This window comes from Cuculus canorus, chromosome 4 (assembly GCF_017976375.1).
Source record: "Cuculus canorus isolate bCucCan1 chromosome 4, bCucCan1.pri, whole genome shotgun sequence".
NCBI lineage: Eukaryota > Metazoa > Chordata > Aves > Cuculiformes > Cuculidae > Cuculus > Cuculus canorus.
Window position 1 is genome coordinate 14,485,762 of NC_071404.1, and position 17,617 is coordinate 14,503,378.

The 17,617-nt window shown below is 37.1% G+C and overlaps 1 protein-coding gene across 5 annotated transcripts in view; it reads right to left on the reverse strand.

Annotated features, from left to right (window-relative positions):
• The window catches only part of STK32B (serine/threonine kinase 32B), a 168,380-nt gene that overhangs the window by 11,801 nt on the left and 138,962 nt on the right, over positions 1-17,617 (reverse strand). For 4 of the 5 annotated variants that reach the window (XM_054066349.1, XM_054066352.1, XM_054066348.1 and 1 more), the window contains 4 exons: positions 13,571-13,687; positions 12,329-12,454; positions 9,868-9,999; positions 9,027-9,091 (listed from right to left, as the gene is read on the reverse strand). In XM_054066349.1, the coding sequence (XP_053922324.1) occupies positions 9,027-9,091; positions 9,868-9,999; positions 12,329-12,454; positions 13,571-13,687 (440 nt within the window). The remainder of the gene's footprint in view (positions 1-9,026; positions 9,092-9,867; positions 10,000-12,328; positions 12,455-13,570; positions 13,688-17,617) is intronic. The other variant, XM_054066350.1, reaches the window with a different exon arrangement.

Here is a 17,617-nt window from a genome sequence, read left to right on the forward strand (position 1 = left end):
ACAGCAAAGCAGCTATGAAATTGCTCATCAGTTTATTGGTTATTAGAATTTGTGGGATGACAGGGAGAAAATTTACCTTCTAATTAGCCAGAATCCAGTTTACAAACTTAGGTACTTGCCCATGAATAAGAATATTTCTCGGCAGTGTGGCCAAAACTTATTCTCAAGAAAGACTTATTTCCGAGCCTGCCTTGGGCATGTATCCTGAAGGATGCAGTCTCACCTCTCTGTAATGCTGTTAGTGGACAGACAGATCAAAGGAGTTGCTGTGAAATATTCTGTTCCTTTGTTCTTCCAGTGAAAGTTTCAAGGCAAAGCGATCTTTTGGGTCAAGTCCAGATGAAATATAGGAGAAGGACAATTCTTTGTCCACTTCTAGAGTTAGACCTACATTACTAGAAACATATTTTCAAACACTACAATCTCCACCAAGACCGTGGACCCCAGGGCAGGATGATTTATAGAGGAGTTGGAGTGAAGAGGCCTGTCTACAGACAGCAGATCACAACAACAAGCATAATTTTGTTAACAGACTGAGAACTTGAAGACAAACAATAACTTGGTTCATGTGAAATGCCTGCTGCCTTTGCAGTGATGGTGATGCACGTGTCTGGAGCCCTGTGGCAGTGAAGTGGTGTGACAGATTGCCACAACAAAGCAGGACTGGACAATACGGCAGCCAGCCTGCACAAAATGTAGCCATTCAATCCCATCTCATTTCTTCTCTTTGCTTTTCATGCCTTTCCCCTGGCGTTGAGAAAAGGATCTTAGTTCAGAGATGAGTGAGAAAAATATTAGCTGTGACAACCTATTTGCATAGCAGCATCGATTTCCTTAATGTGGCATCGCTAATTGAAACTGCAGCTCCATGGGAGCTGTACAGCCAATAATTTAAGAATTAAGGTATGTGGAAAGCCAGTCTAACTCTGTCTCATTATTGCAACCTGATAATAAACATTCTCACACTGGAATAAGAACCTGGGAGGAGGCAGGATCAGCTGTACTTTTCTTCTGTTCTCACAGTAAGAAGCTTCCAGAAATCAGAGTGATTTTCCAGAGTGCAATCACAGCCTGCACTGACACCTCTGCTGGCTCGTCTCTCTCCACCTATTCCTTACAAGATTTCTCTTCCAAAGTCCAGAACTTAGATTCACAAAAAGTTTGCTTACACTTACAGCTCTTTCATCCCCTGAAGGATGGACCTTCTGCCAAAGGAGGCCTAGCTGGTAATTCACTTGTAATCACACAACATAAATTTCAGTCTATAGTTAATCACCAAACCTCTCTACACAATGCATGGGGAAGGTGGGTACCTAACACAGGAATCCATGGAGACCACTGTATTGAGCACTGAGCCATCTAGGCTAGTCATTAAGATGGACTAACAACAGGAGTATGCATTGTGCACCCCAGATGGGACACAGGGAAATTATCTACAGCTGGGTTTCACAATCCTGAGGTTTTCCCAGGGGCTGGGTACCCCACATTCTCTGAAACACAGCAAAGGACAATCTAAATTTCACCTAAACCTCCTACTGTCTTAAATCTTCTTTACTTTCCCTATCTCCAAAAGGGACACATATAATATATATACATACTTGCGTATACATACACACCTATATGAAGATTTTACTGTGCAAATTTTGTGCTATTATAAAAATGGAGACCTTATAAGGAGTGAGAAAGCATGAAGGCACATCTCCAGCCATTCCATCAAACACAGATTCCTGCCTCTTATAGTGGCCAATTTCAGACACCAGTGTCCACTGCCAAAGAACAAGCCAAATAGAGATAAATATCTTCTGTGACAATTCCAGACTTTCCAAACCAACAAGTGCATTGGGAGTATCATGTCTTATGGACCTTGATAGATATTTCTTCATTAATTTCTCTAATTCTTTTCTGAATCTTTTGTACACTCACTGTGCAAAGCATCATTTGGCCACATGCTGTATTGCACAGAAAGGCATGGTTTGTTTTCTTTTAAACCTACAGCCTGATGATTTTGTGACCTTGAGTTACCAGAAAGAGTGAATAATCATTACTCAGTCATCTTCTCAGTAAGTTTCATAAGCTATTATTATCCAGCCTGTTTCTAACTTTTCGGATATCTCTTCTCTGATTTTAAACTGGTTCAAATCAATGAAATCATTCAGCCTGAGCCATGCCACACCTCTAGACAATCTTGTCTTTTTTTTTCTTTTACCATTCTAAGGCTTCTGCACGTCTTTTGACATCAGGAAGCAGAACTGTACACAGAATGGAAGATGCAGGTGTGTATATATATATAAATATGAATCTGTATATGCACAAAGATAACCAGATCTTCATTTCTCCATAGCTTTCTTTCAGTTTTGAACATATTAAGATCTGTTATTTGTTCACTGAGCATTGTACTATCAACAGTCTTTTCAAAATCTCTCTCCTTCATAACTGAAGCTAATTTAAAGTCCATTGTCCTAAAGGTAAAATTTAGATTATTTTCTTCCTTCTTTTTTAATGTATGTGCAACTCAGAGCCATGATTATCATGGTCTACTGCAGGTCTTTGCAGTCAGATTTAGTTTTGAATACTTTGGATTCAAAAGTGGACTTCATCACCTCACCACTCACCTCTCTTCCAAGTAATTTATCAATATATTCAACTGATGCACTAAGTATCATATTACCTGACAATAACTGTGTTACATCATTAGTGTCTTGTTTCTGCATTGCTTCAGCAACTGGCCAAAAAAGGAATTGGTGAAATACAATGAGACATTCAGTTTCCCTAACTTTTTGTTAATTTATGGAGACTCCTAACAAGCAAGAATTTATGCTGGTTTAGAACACCATGAGAGATGAAGTGAAATAAAGAAGGCAATTCCCTGTGGTCAATGAACAGTCATGACCTGTTATGCAGCCTTGATTCATCACAGATATGATTTGTCCAATGTAATCTGTTAAAAAAACATTTCTTTCTTGGTGCTCAGAGTCACAGTTTTGGTTCCTCTCCACTGTCTGAGATGTGCAAATGAAGGTTTTTCTTTTCTCTGCCTATGAATTGAATTTTGATTAGTTTTTATATCGTGTATTTGCATTTACTTTTCTGTAAATGGAAACAAATTGCTGCCCTGCAGTTCTGAGGATCTTTATTGGTTACCCTGATCCTTCTGTGACTGTGTTTCAACCCAGGGACTGCTCTGATATATGCATCTCCACACAAACTTTCGTTCTGAAAGTTGGATGTCCATTTGGGGAAGTATAGCCACTGCTACAATATATTTATTTGCTTGGGAAAACTTTGGTCATTTTTCCTGGAAGGCTTTGAAAATGAGATTCCAGATATTCTTTGAGATGAAATGACATCAAGTTGCACCAGTGGAGGTTCAGATTAGATATTACGAAAAACTTCTTCTCTGAAAGGGTTATCAGGCACTGGAACAGGCTACCCAAGGAAGTGGTTGAGTCACCATCCCTGGAGGCATTTAAAACATGGGTAGATGAGGTGCTCAGTGATGCGGGTATGGTCAGACTTGATGAACCCAAAGGTCTTTTCCAACCAAACGATTCTATGATTCTATGATTCATTAGCTATTTTTTTTTCCTTTTCCCCTCCATGAAACCGTGGCTTTTGTATGACCACTCTTTTCTCAAAAAAAGTGAATTTGGAGGTATACCTACAGAAAAGTACCCAACTTGGACCTGCTATGCTCAAATCTTTCAGAAGCTTGACTCACTAAGAGGACAGTAACATTTGGCCTAGTAATTTTAAGCCAGTAATAAGAGGCATGAAACAAAGACAGAAGTGCTTGTGTGATCAAGCAGCAGCTAGTGCCAAAAACTGAGCTAGGTTCAATTATGTTCAGAAAGACACCTTTCTAATTAGGTGAGACTGCAGACGCAATCTCCAAAAGCAGACATATCCATTAGAAAAGGGACAAGAAAAAGTCAAGTGAAGAGCAGTGCCACCACTTGAAATGTTCAGAAAAAGATGAATTTAAACTGAATTAAGGTCAGAAGAAGTGGCAAGAAAAGAAAAGTTGTGCTGTAGCCTCATCCAAAAATCATTCAGATATTATGGGGATTATGATAATATAAATATCTCCAGAGACATAAAATACCTATTAAGAAAGATACATTCAATGAGGTATACTGCAAATAATTATGAATATTCAATTCCAATCAAACAGAAATGAAAGAGAGCACTCAGGGACTCTGGATTTGAATCTGAAAAGACAATTGAAAAGAAAGAAAGGGGACTGCAAATAAAGAGATAATAAATTTGACTTTATAAAAAATACAGAGAATATTTAAATAAGCTTTTCACCTGCAATACGGAGAAAAATCAAGCAACGTGACTTTAAGTATCTTTATATTCTTAAAATATACTCCTTCAACTTTTTCTGTTTATTCCAGGGACAGAGAGTTGTCTGTTCACCTAGGGCAGTTCAGTACCCTTTAGGAAAGAACTAAGTATGGCCAAGCAGTAGGAACTGCAGTAGGAAAAGCATGCGAGATGTGCAGCATCCATCTGACTGCATCAATTAGGGGCAGAATTTTTTAGTATGGTTGCATTGAACAAATGCTGAGAAGAGAAAGCAGCTGTACCAGTATCTTAGAAAAGGCGTAAGCCTGTTTCAGATAAGTGGGGGTAGACAGCTGAATATCGCAGTAATGTTACTGCAGGCCACTACTATTCAGTAAAAAAAACTTACCACTTCAAAATCATTAGTAATTTTTCTAAAGTTTCCACTAGCATCGTTAATAGCACGGATATTTGTTCATCCCTCCATCCCATTTATTAAACTAGCTCTGCAGAATTCAAACCCATTTTCACATAATATGAAATACATTTTCTGCTCCGAATAATGTGGCTATATGATTTTACTTTCCTAAGCAGGCTGATAAGTTTGATGGCAAGTTTGTGAAGCATCCAGCTGAAGGATTATTCTGCCTAAGGAGCAGATATTTCCTGTGTTTTCTCTTCTGTTCTTTGTTTGCTCGCCTCTTTAATCTTAAAGACATCTTTCAGAGAGATGAAGAGGCACAGGAACCATAAAGGGTGAGAAATGTGATTCCACTACTAGGAAATACTGAAATTTATTTCTTCATTTTGGGGTATTTCAGGTTTTGGACATTCATAAAGAGCTGTAGATGTACACAAAGATTCCTTTAGTGATAATGGCACAAAAATAGCAAAACAATATATTCTGAGATTTTAAATAAAGCTGTGAATAAACAGTGTGAATTTATCTTTACGATAATTCTTTCCCCTGCAAAGAAATTGAAAATATAGCCTACAGATTCTAAATAAGATCAGCTTCTCAAAAAATTTATGGCAAGTCTATAGGAAGACAAATTCAGACACTGCAGAACATGTGGTGCTGCATTTCTGGATATAATAAAGCATCTATCTATAGAAATAGAACTAAAGGCAGGAAAAAAATAATCATTTGTCAAAAAAAAGGAGCGAAACAAGTCCCTGAAATCAACTTCAGATCATATTCTCCAGCTAAGACACAGTAAATGGACCATTTTTAGATCACAGTTTATTTAGTTTACGCGTTCAAACCTAAGTAAGAGATTTTACTGACACTCTTAAGAATGGAAAAGATTTCCTGCACCACATTCAAACTTGGAATGTAAAAAGATTTTCCTGTTTTACTTTGGATCAGGACAGTGTGTACCCCTCTCTTAAAGGAACTGCAAGATAATGTCAATATGGTCAGATGACACACTCATGCCATGTCAAAAGACAAATATGTATTTTAATCTGTAGCTCACATCCACTGAAATATCTTTGTAAATGGGAATTAAGCCTTCTATCTAGTGACACTTCAGCCACTCTGGTATATGACGCACTGGCAAAAATCAAATCAAGATAAAATCTACTTCCAGTGTAAGGGATTTCATTCTGAAACCTTCATGTTTCCTGCACAAATGGAGATGAAGGTATAAAGCTACCTCTTTAAAACAGCTTAGCCATTTTGCATGGAGAAGAAAGTATTTTTAACCCATGAATGCTGCACATTCCTAAAGCTGCTCCTGGTCAGCTGTTCTGCTATCAGGAGTTGTATATGAGTGTCCCAAGAGGGAATTGCATTTATTGTGGAGGGTGAACATACCTCAGCTTCAGTTTTCCTTTTATTATAAGAAATGGTGTATCGTAAGAACAACTGTTGACTTGCATCATGGGAAGACTTCGGGATATTCAGTATCCATTTTGCAGACATGAAAGCTGTATTACCTTCAGATTTCCCAGATCTCCCAGACTGTTTTATAGGATTAACAGTACTGAGAACATGCCTAGCTAAACTGAAACATAGAACTACATATGGAGTTCTTTAACTGCTATTTTTAGGACACGAGGTAGTAATCTTGCATTAAAACAAGTCTTAGAAAAATGGAAAATGGTTTTCTTTCATCTTCTGCAAATGTGTATGTCTGATAGAGTTATTTTCTGGTGTTTTATACAGAGAAGCTGGGAATAGTTAGTGTTCCCTCCATTCCTTCTTCTCTCTCCAGTGAATTCTGAATAATTTCACCAGAAGACACTGTATAACTACCAGTGCTTAAGTAAGGATATGCAAATCTAAATGTTTTTACCCACTGCGGATAACCATTGACTACATACTTCTTTGTCCAGAATGCCGTGTAGGTATTTAAAAGATAGGTAGATGAAGGGTAGATGAAGGTTCAGTAGTAGACAGGTGTGGTTGGACTTGATTATCTCAGAGGTCTTTTCCAACCTAGAGATTCTACAATTCTATGATTTTTGTAGAAGAAAGTAATGAATATCTAAGGAAGTAGGCAGATATTTTCAAACAGCTAGAGTACATAAGTAATTCTGCTCTATGTTTGTGTTAGCAGGAAACTTTAATGCCTTTCAGCATCTGCAGCTATTACTAAGAACTTGATTGACCATGTGTCTTTGGAAATCTGTGTACATATAGCCTGGAGGGCATAGAAAAGTCTAAGGAAACCCACTATGAATTATTCTGGTGTATCCTGTGCAGTCTTTTCTCTCTGGTATGATGGCATCTGTGTCTGTCATTGCTCTTATTTTGTTCCCATTAACTTGAATTCACTTGGCACTTCAAAAATTTGACCTCCGCTTTCCGCCTTATTAGTATTTTTATCTTTGAAAAATAGTATAAAATTCTCTCCATGTCCTTTTTCAACTCTCATACAATTTACACAAGAAATATTGTGATTTGGCTTTAGACAATGCAGGATCTGTTGTAGGTTTATATTAAATATCTTTCCTTTACATTGTTGATGTCAATCAAGCACTGACTGAAACACATGCTCTTCTGAATGAAGAGCATGGGTTTCATATTTTGCTTCGGCTTTACTTGTACTCCAACTAAACTTCTCCTTGATCTCTCATCAGCCTTTCAGAGTCCTTTATAGCTTGCATTGTTACTGTAGTTGTGCAATATAAAAATTTAAAAGACTTACTATGCATTGCTAAAAAAGACTTAAAAAAAACAGTAAAATGATGTTAAAAGAAGTTCAATTCTAGTGAACACACACAATGTGATTTTTAAGGTATTTTAACAAAATCTGGTATTTAATTTTATCTTTCAAAAACTGCTGTGTTTTGAGTTTCCTCGATATATGATTCTAGAGTCATATCTGGAAATGCACTAGTTGTAAGAATAGCTTCTTGAAAATACATTAGACTGATTTATCAATGTAATATTTTTCTTAGCTTGTTATCACAATCTTACTAACTTCGATTTTCTGGGTTAATAAATCTACAAAATTTAGTCTTTCCCTAGTTCACCGATAAGAGAACTGTTTCAGAGCAGTCAGTCTCAGACATATGGTGTGAATTTTGGAGTATGCAGGGACAGGACTCGGACTCATTGATCCTTGTGTGTTTCTTCCAGCTCACGACATTCTATGATTCTAAGTCCACCAAGACCCTTTTGAAAAGCTTTTATGAGCTGGCTTGGTCTGTCTGTTCTTGTTTATGGCTCTTACATAAACATATATCTCTCCTGTGCTAGAGACCATGCAAAATGACATGAAGAATCTGTAGGGTCTTTGTAAGAGTCTTTGCAAGTTTTCATTGTAGTTTCTGTGAGCAGTCAGTATTGGGCATGGACATCTCCGAGACAGAGGTTGTAACAAGAAAATGGGGCCATCCATGACATAATTTCCTTTATGATATCACATCATCTGCTCAAAGCTGATGATTCCTTTCCCATTTTTAGTTACAGAAGACAGTAGTTACCTGCACTGTAAGCATTAAATAAGATAGTCACAACTTTTTAATTAATGTCTAACAGTTCACAACTCCATTAGAAAGACTTGCAGATACAATTAGTTCAAATAAAACCACTGAATATACCAGGGTTAAATGCAATCATTTGACCCAAGACAGGAGAACCTTTCCTGTAACGAGCTATATCCATTAATTCAAATGGGCCCATAATGGCTGCAACTCAAACACAGTAAACTACATGAAATAGAGTATTAATTGGACCAGGAGGATTATTAACATCCTTGGGATTCACTCTTGTTTTTCTCTGGATTCTGGCTGACACTTAGTTTTTGAAGTGCTTGTTTCATGTCTGATAATAGTTTTACTATTTAACTCTGCTGAAACAACTACTGTTAAAATAAACTGGTTTATAGTGGCAAAGTATGAATAGAGTTTCCAAGTCAGAACACTGAGGTTCATATAACTAAAATGTCATGAGCTATCACTTCTCTTGGTTTTGTTCGAGTTGTGAAAAAGTAGTCCCTTGTATTGTATTCCATTTCTTAATTGCTAACAGTTTCTCTGGAGTGTCAGTGACATTTGCCTTACCGCTCTAGCATAATTTCACCACAAGCATTTCTGCTTGCCTTCAGAGATAGAACTGCAAAACTATCACACCAGAGACTGTAGAAGGAAGAAATCAATGGAAATGCAGCCTTTTAGCCCCTGCTGCTGTGATCATTAATCACTTTTCCTTACTCTGGAAGGAAAAAAAGTGGTTCTCAAAATAATTTCAGTAGTGATGCTAAACGAGCATTAAGAAATGCACTTACTTCTCTCTGTTGAATATGATGAATTCTTTCCTAACGGTTTCCAAGCACTGCTGCAGGTGTACATTCTTTAAGAAACAGCATGAATACGTTGATTAAAAAAGATGGAAATTCATACACAAAAATCACAAGAACAGAAATGATACTGAACAAAAAGGCTCATGAATGAATACTATCAGAAGGCGTTCTGAAGGCTCTTCAAAAGTGGGCCATGGTAGCACAATCAATCTTTCTTTCCTTTGGAAGAAGCCCCGCCCCCCCAAAGAATTCCTGAGAATTTTTATGTCTGCTAACTCTAAGAAGAAAAGTTTCCATAAGCATTCAAAATTGTTAGGAGTAGAAACAGAGTTTATAAAACTTCACTGAAATGAAAATTCAGGTCTAGAAAATGGTTATTTTTTAATCTTCTTAGAAGTTTAGACTGTTTATACAATGAATCTTTCTATTTGGGACACATTAGTTAAGACTGCAAGAGACAGCGCTAAAACATTTAAAAATAACGAGATTTTCACGGCATGCTTTTCATTTTTGGTACTAGCAATGGATAAATACTTCTTATAACTATCTGTCCATGTGTAGGAAGTGCATTTGCCAACTGACAACACTTTTTCATACTTCAAATGAGCATCTGTGAGACTCTTAAAAATGATTACAACTTAAACATGCTGTAACAATTTGACTGAAATAAATGGTTGCTTTTCATCTTGCCTTGGAGACGGTTTATACTATATGTAAAATGACAGACAGTTTATTTTCAAACACGCTAAAACAGAACATAACTGAGTTTGTCTATTAAAAAGTGTAAATGAAACGCCACTGACTGCAGTCATAGCCCCCAACTTACCAGTGGGGAGGTTTCCTTAGCTCCATCTTTGGATTTGTTTTTGGCAAGTCGCTTTTTCTTTTTATGGAGAGGTTTGGACTCCAAAATCATTTCTTCAAGTTCAAATGTAGGATCACAGTTCAGTCGTCCTTTCTGGTACAAAAGGATTTAAAGTTACTCTTTGAAGCATCGTTATGTTTTTTCAGTTTGCCTGGCAAGTGTTAATAGCATTAATAATGATCCAGCTTTGTAATCACATCTGTAAAATGAAAACTGTCTTTTTAGGCCTGGAGTGATGTTTGAAGTTTAAATAAGGGAGGTAAGATAAAAATCATATTATAAAGTGATTATAAAGAGTTAGATCCTCTTCCTAGTTACATACAGATGTAGTTCTACAGTGACTATGGTCCCCAATAAGAGAGATTTATCTGGCCCAAGGTTTTCATCAGTTAGGGCTGTAAAATATAAATAACTGCAATAGTGCAGAAAGGATGCGGAGTGCCTCTAAACCTTTTTAAAGTATTATCACCATCAAGGTGGAAATACTAAGATAAGTCATATATAAATAGCTGATATTATTGAGCAACAAAAGGCACCTAATAGTAAAACCCCATCAGAAAACACTTGTATAACTCGTGTTTTACAATGAAACATTTGATTTAGAGATCACTCCATTATTTTTACTCCTAAAAGTCTGTATACTACAAGTATAATATTAAGCTCTCTGATACCTTTTCCTGCACACTATCCAGTCAGGTCTAATAAAATTTATTTGTTTTTTATTATTTCTTAATAGACATATTTAGCTTATTTATATTTCCTTAAAATAAATAATTCTTTGCAGTTAATCAATATCAATTTCCTTCTTGTGTGTGTGCAGTTTTAAGATCTGCATGGGCACTTAAAAAAATACATCACTTAAATTCTGATTTTTTAAAAATGAAAGCAAGTTACATTAAAAAAAATCTTACTTCCTTTATCAAATATTTAACAAATAAAAATATAGAAACAGTATGTGAGCCCAAGGTAAATGTAAAGAAACTAGATAAGCCATAAAGAAATACATGTACTAGTCAGGTAAGAACAATGTTTATGGAATCAAACTATACAGAGAGAAATTGAACAATGGACCCTTCCTACCACAGACCTCCCCCATGTCAAGCTGCTGACAGTAGTGGCAAGCTATAAAGTCATAAAACTCTGTACTTATAAAAATCTCCCTGGATTACAGTGTATGTTGGCCCCAATTCACTCTTTGATCCAAAGCCTGAAATCCAAGAAATATTTTGTTATATGGTCACAGTTAATCAGTAAAGGTTTTACTGGCAGCAGCAGAGAGAAAAGTTCTTGGAAAATGCCTGGCCAAGTGTGGTCTCCTGAAATAGCAGTGTTTACTATATAAAGGAGTTGGAGGTCCAACTAATCTATTGGGTTTTGTCTAAGAAGGAGTCAGCCCACACCTCCAGTATCTCAGAGCGCAGCTCTAACTCAGAGAAAAACACCAAAAAGGAGGAGCAGTCTCCAATCATGGTGTAGATCCGTGACACGATAGAGAAGAGAGTTTGCAGTTCGACAGGCCGGGGAGGAGCTTTAATTTGCAGTACTTTGCTTGGGGTATCAACCTTGGAGAATGCAGGGACGGGCCTGGCATGGCATAGCAGTTATTCCAGCTGCACTAGTGTTGAGTAAGAGGGAAGGAGTCCTGGCCTTGGTTTGGTAGATATGACATTCACTTCTCAAGCTTTCAGTTCATGCTACCATTAAGTTAAAATGCAAAAAGAAGGGCTTTCACTCTTGGTTAACATTGCTCTGAAGTGTCCAAGAGACCCATGTCTTTTTCTTCACCTCTTGTGGCAGTTACGAGACCCATGTCTTTTTCTTCACCTCTTGTGGCAGTTACCTGCTGTATTACTTGTTTTTCCCAAGCTCCCTGAGGGAAGCTCTGCTTGCTCACCTACAGCTTCCTTCTCCTGTAGAATATTGCTTCCAGGAAAGGCTCTGGTTAGGTGCCAAGAAGTAGAGCAAAAGCTGCCAGCACTGTCTTGGCAACGCACCTGACTGCCTTTGCTCCGTTAGTCTATGTTCTCTTTCCCTCACTTCTGCAGGGCTGAGTGCTGTCCCTATCTCATTTAACAAGAACTCTAATGTGCACCCGGATAGGGTCTTCTTGGTGTACTTTGGCTCAGAGTTAAGTCTTGACAATCATTTGCTCCAAGAGCTGAAATGCAAATTCTGAAAAAAAGTTTTTTATTTGAAAGGGGAAAAAAAGTGAACCAAGGTTAATTAGTTTTTGTTGTGACCTTACAAAATGGGCCAAATTTTGCCTTAGCTGTGACTGAGTAATTGAAAACAGAAACCACGGTAATACTTCTGTGAGAACTAAATCACTGAAGAGCAATAAATGGAAGTGCAAACAAATAAAACAGCAGTGATAATTAAAGTCAGAATTTGCAAACATATTTCACCTAGGATATTGACTTACATTAGGAACAAAGCCTGGGGTCACAGATTTCTCAAGAACAGCATCCCAGTTGACATCAGCTAGGTATGGAGAGCTTTGGATGTCGGCAAGGCTTGAAAGTCGGCACTCTGGGTCCTTAGTGAGGAGCTATGATCAAGCACAAAGCATTTCCTAAGGGATTAGGTGCCGTATTAAATAGTATACATATCACACAGGCATAAATTGTATGATACACAGTTTAGAGTAGGAAAATGGCTAGGGAATACTTTAACAACTCCTAGAAATCCAAATCTTAAAAAGAAAAGAAGTAATAACTCATAGGATACAGATATAATCGAATCACGACCTGCAATTTTTGCAGGCATGAAGTGTATTAGTCTGTGTACTAGTCACAAAAGTCTGTTTACAAATACACAAGAGTCCAAGTGACATGAAACATCATAGTTCAATGCCACCCAACAGTTTGTATTTCATCTTTAATGAAGATATAGTTACACTGAGCATTCTCATATGAGTTAAAATTAACCACCTCATTGCTTCATCAATCAAAACCATTGGTTGCTCATTGCTGTAAAGGAAATTGATCTTCTTTTGCTCTATTCACAAACATTTTCTGCTCAAATGTCAGTGCTGATGACCTGAAATACCTAAAGAGACAAATGATCCCTGCAGCATGGCCAGAAAATTAAACCAAACAAACAATTAGGATTTTAGGAAGGTAAGTTCCAGCGTTATGATGCATTCAGAATGATCCCTGTCTTGTAGCTTAGTGAAGCTTACAGAAAAGTGGCTCAACATTTTTTGTTGCAACTATAGCAGCATGGGATAGGGAGAAATACAGTCCTTTTCATTTCTAAGCTCCTTGGCTGGAAGTTTTGGCAGAAATTCAGAGAACATAGTCCTTTCTTGCCTCTCCCACATGTTCAGCCAGGGCTGTGGAGAATGGGGCCAGGGAACAGAGCGGGAATTATTGATCCCTAAAGTTTTACTATCACTAGTGAATCTGTTTTAAAATAAACAAAATGTTAGATTCCTATTTTTTGTAGGCCATGAAAAGCCTGAATCTAAGCCTAAGAATAATCCAGCCTCTCAAGAGAAAATATTGCACCACTCACATTCAGAAAAGTCTAGGAATAAGCACTGCTTTCTTACCCTTGAAAATTTAACTACCTAATGTGTGTGCTTGCCTGACACCTCTGCATTGCTGGATTGGCTTCTGGAAGAGCAGAGAAGAAAGGACAGAAGGTGTTTCTGTTTTCTTACCTTTTTCAGTAGTGCTATCATGCCCTTGCACCATGCAGACGAGTAGTGAACTCTTTCTATCTTGAACATGTTGAGTATTTCATCGATGGGGGTGGCCGAATGAATTTCATAAGGTCTCTGGCATAAAGTTAAAGCAATATCAAGTCAGGAAGAATGGATAAAAGAGCGTAGATAATTCACATTCTCCTGAGCTCAGTATTATTTACTCTGGAAATATCAAAACCACCTAAACATCTTATAATGATTTTAAGGCTAATTGTTCTTTGTGTGCGTGCTTTTCTTTGGATATAACGAATGTAATTACTCATTTTCTCTGCAAATTTCTCTCTCATGAAAAGAAGTATTAGTTCAAATGAGATGGTTGAATAATTTTACTCCTGGGGAATTCTATGTGAAATATGGCTTATTTACTTTTTTTTACTTGTAGTACTATAATGTTCTTTCAATCAAAACTGACTAAATGGAAAAGTGGTATTCGAAGGGTGCTTTGTCATCCTGATTTCACTGAGTAGTATATAGAGAAATTTAAAAATGCTTTAAAAAGTCTGTGTAAGGACGACAGTAGAAATGTAGACTCCAAATACCAATCCTTCTCCTTTGCCCTTTTTGAAATCTAAGATTAACTCATTATGTGAACCTATGGGTTGTATGGACCTGTTGTCCCATGTTTGCAATGCCTAAATTCTTCCATAATTGAAGAGAAGCCCTGGGCTTCATAGTGTTTTTTCATAAAGATTACTGTGAATTATCTTTTATTAAATGTAACATTTTGAAATGAAAGTACTATATACAAATTTATATTCCTATTAATCATTGTGCACATATGTTTTAAAGACTTGTATTTGTGATGCAAGTTGTTAGAAAGATACTCTATGTTCTTTTATTTTGGAAGGGTAGAGTGTGGAGTGCTTGTGAATTAAGTTGTACCCAGCAGGTGGCAAATATGTGATAAGTGATTTGAGATCTGCAGTCAAATGCCATCATAGCAGCAATGTGTGAATTGATGCACATAATACACAGCATAGAGTTAACTTCTAATCCAATATCCTCAACAGCAAAGGGCACACACGTTGTCTTCACTAAGAATCAAATCATCGCTTGATTTTTTCTGCCTTGTACTGGTACAAGATTATAACTTAACAATATCTCTAGTGTTAATTATCTAATCTCATAGTGAATTAGTGTCACTCATCGTAAAGGTCCAGAAAATATTCTTACTTTGAGAAGATTCATGCACATGTTAACATTTGAACATGTGTATGCAAACAAGTCATTAGGATGTTCTAAAAGTGAATTCAAGTATTGCTTAAATCTTTTTGCTTTGTTTCACAGTCAGTCTGTGGCATTTAGTTATATCATGCCCATATGAATTCAACAGGACCTAAATGCATGCTCTGAACGCATAATTTTCTTGAATCAGGTTCAAAATAACCTGTCATATGCTTTACCCTACCTGTGGCATTGTTGCCATAAGGTAAACATTCTGTCTGTTGTCCTGAAGTAATCTCCCAGTGATTTAGATTTGATACGGCAATGTGACCAACATGGTCATTGAGCCAGAGTTTACACCACTTGTTAGAAATGGTGATTTAGCTCTCAAAATAGCAGCTTTAAGGAATAATTATCTTTGAAAGAAGGAAAAAGTGAGAATAAATACAAGAAAGCTTTTCTGTTGAGGATGTTTCTGCACATGCCTTTTTCCTCACTGGAAAAACGCTTAAAAAAACTTACCTGATTTTAAAGTTTATTAATATTCTGTGGTCTTATTTTATTTCTTGAGATTTGCAGAGATTTTTAATATTTTTCTTAGTTAACTTTGAACTATAGATACTCAAAGAAACAACCATTATAAACTTGGTTTTTTGAGGTCCTTCACACCTATATCTACCATGCTTTTCAGCTATTCAATCTACTTGAGGGTCAGATCTCTGTTCTATTTTGTGAAAGAAAAAGAAAAAATCTATTTTGCTATTGTTCATGATATTTTTCCAAAATTCATTGTAAACCTTTAACATCGCAGTGAAAGTCAAAATCCAAGAATCCCACCTACAACCTCTTTCCTTCATCTTGTCTCTGTTGTTGGCAAGGCATATACAGTTATAGTAGTTTAGCAGTTGTCTATATTTTAGGGACAGATATGTGTCCTGGTTAGCATCATCTAGTTTAATTTCATGGACTTGGGGAAAAGATTGATGTTTCATTCAAAGCTTCAGAAATTTCCTTTTTTATTTTTAGTTCTTTTATTAGCAACTGCCTAAGGAGAGAAATGTGCTTGCAACATATTGAGAAACACTAACACTACTGTGGATAATGAAAAAATGGTCCAGACAGCTCTGTACTGGATGCAACCTAGTCCTGTAGCTACAGCATTGTCTTGGCTGCCTGGTGGTAGAGAGCAAGGCGTGAGAATGACTGCAGTACCTTGAGCATCCTGAATCTCCTTTGAGTACCCTTCCATCTGACAACAGCAGAGGCAAATAAAAGGAATTCAGCTCAGTAAAAAGAAATTGCTTTTACATAGGTCATCTTGAATTCAGGAAGGCAGAGTCATACACTATGTACAGCTCGGAGAAATGATCAGAAAATGATCAAAATTTCTAATGCTCCTCATTGCTGCTGCCTCCTCCTTCCTGCTGTCTTCTCCATGCATAGCATGCACCATGCAGAAAGTCATATCTTTGCGTAGCTGCTACAGCAGGAGCGTGTGGGCTGCATGGAGTGCCCATCTCTGTGCTCTGTGGCAATGGGGCTCTCCCATCACCGTGAACCAAAGTGCTGTGGGAGTGTGAAGGAGCAGGGGACTGCCTGCAATCAGATTTAGCTTACAGCCTTGTAGGCGCAAGCTGCTTCTTTGCAGCCATCTGCACAGGACTTCTGCAGCAGATGGAGCTTCAAAGCTCATCGTTGTTGCAGACAGCAACATGCCTCGGGTTAAGCACAGTTCCTCAGCCTGCTGTTACTTTTCTTGCCATCACTACTGTCAGTTTAGGCCTTGTCTAGTCTAGAAATATTTAGAAATACAGTTCAGGAAAAAATACACCTTTTCCTAGTGCATACAAAGGCATGGGCTGCCAAGACACCCTTTAGCTTACTCAGGGAACAAGAGCTGCTCTTCAGGAGAAAAAGAAGTAGCTGGTTTGGTTGGCGGAAGAAAGGACAGATTGCAATGTTTCTGTTTAAAAAAAAATTCATTCAGTCAGCTTTGCTTTGTGTGTAGCCAGATAGACTTATTCAGTAAAGACTGTACGGAACTTGGTAGATGGATACCATCCTACATAATTGTTCATTTATTAAAGTGATTATCTATTTCGATGAGTCTTGGGAGGTCAGCTTTCCTTACACAATTATTCATTGTTCTGCTTTCTTTGAAACACTTATTGATGAAAGGGTTGATATAAAAGCAGTAGGATGTTCTTTTAATTTATAATACATGCAGCTAGTACTACTGCTTGTGACTAGGGCTAAGAATGTATTATGTTTATCACAGCCAGAGTTAACTGCTCAGGTTTAAATTTTACATCCTGGGAAGAATGTCATCTTAAAAACTCAGTAATTTATGAGAATGATGGTAGAGAAAAATTGCCAAGACCTTTCTTTTAAAACAAAAGACTTCTAATACTACTGTGCTTTGAGAGCAGCAACTGAGCTTTCGCATGGGAGAGGTCTTTGTATCAGGAGCATGATTTTTACCATTTCTATGGAAATACCATATAGATAGGCAAAGTTTTTGACCTTTAAAAAATGTACCTTCTGATCTGAAGTCACAATGTGCAGATATTCTGAAATATAGTTTTCCATCTAAAAATGGGAATAATAATTTTTCTTTAGCTTTGTAAAAGTTTCCTTTGATTTTCATCCTACAAGAAACTGTGAGGTCTTTGTGGGATGTGTTGTCTCATGTTACAAAGTGTCTACCTAGCAGGAGAGTGTAGTGATACTGTGTTAGCATCATGCAATATCAAATATTCCTTCCTTAAAAACAGCATACCACAATGCAATAAAATCTTCTTTCTCAAATAGGAATTAATAACTGAAGAAAGCCCCAGC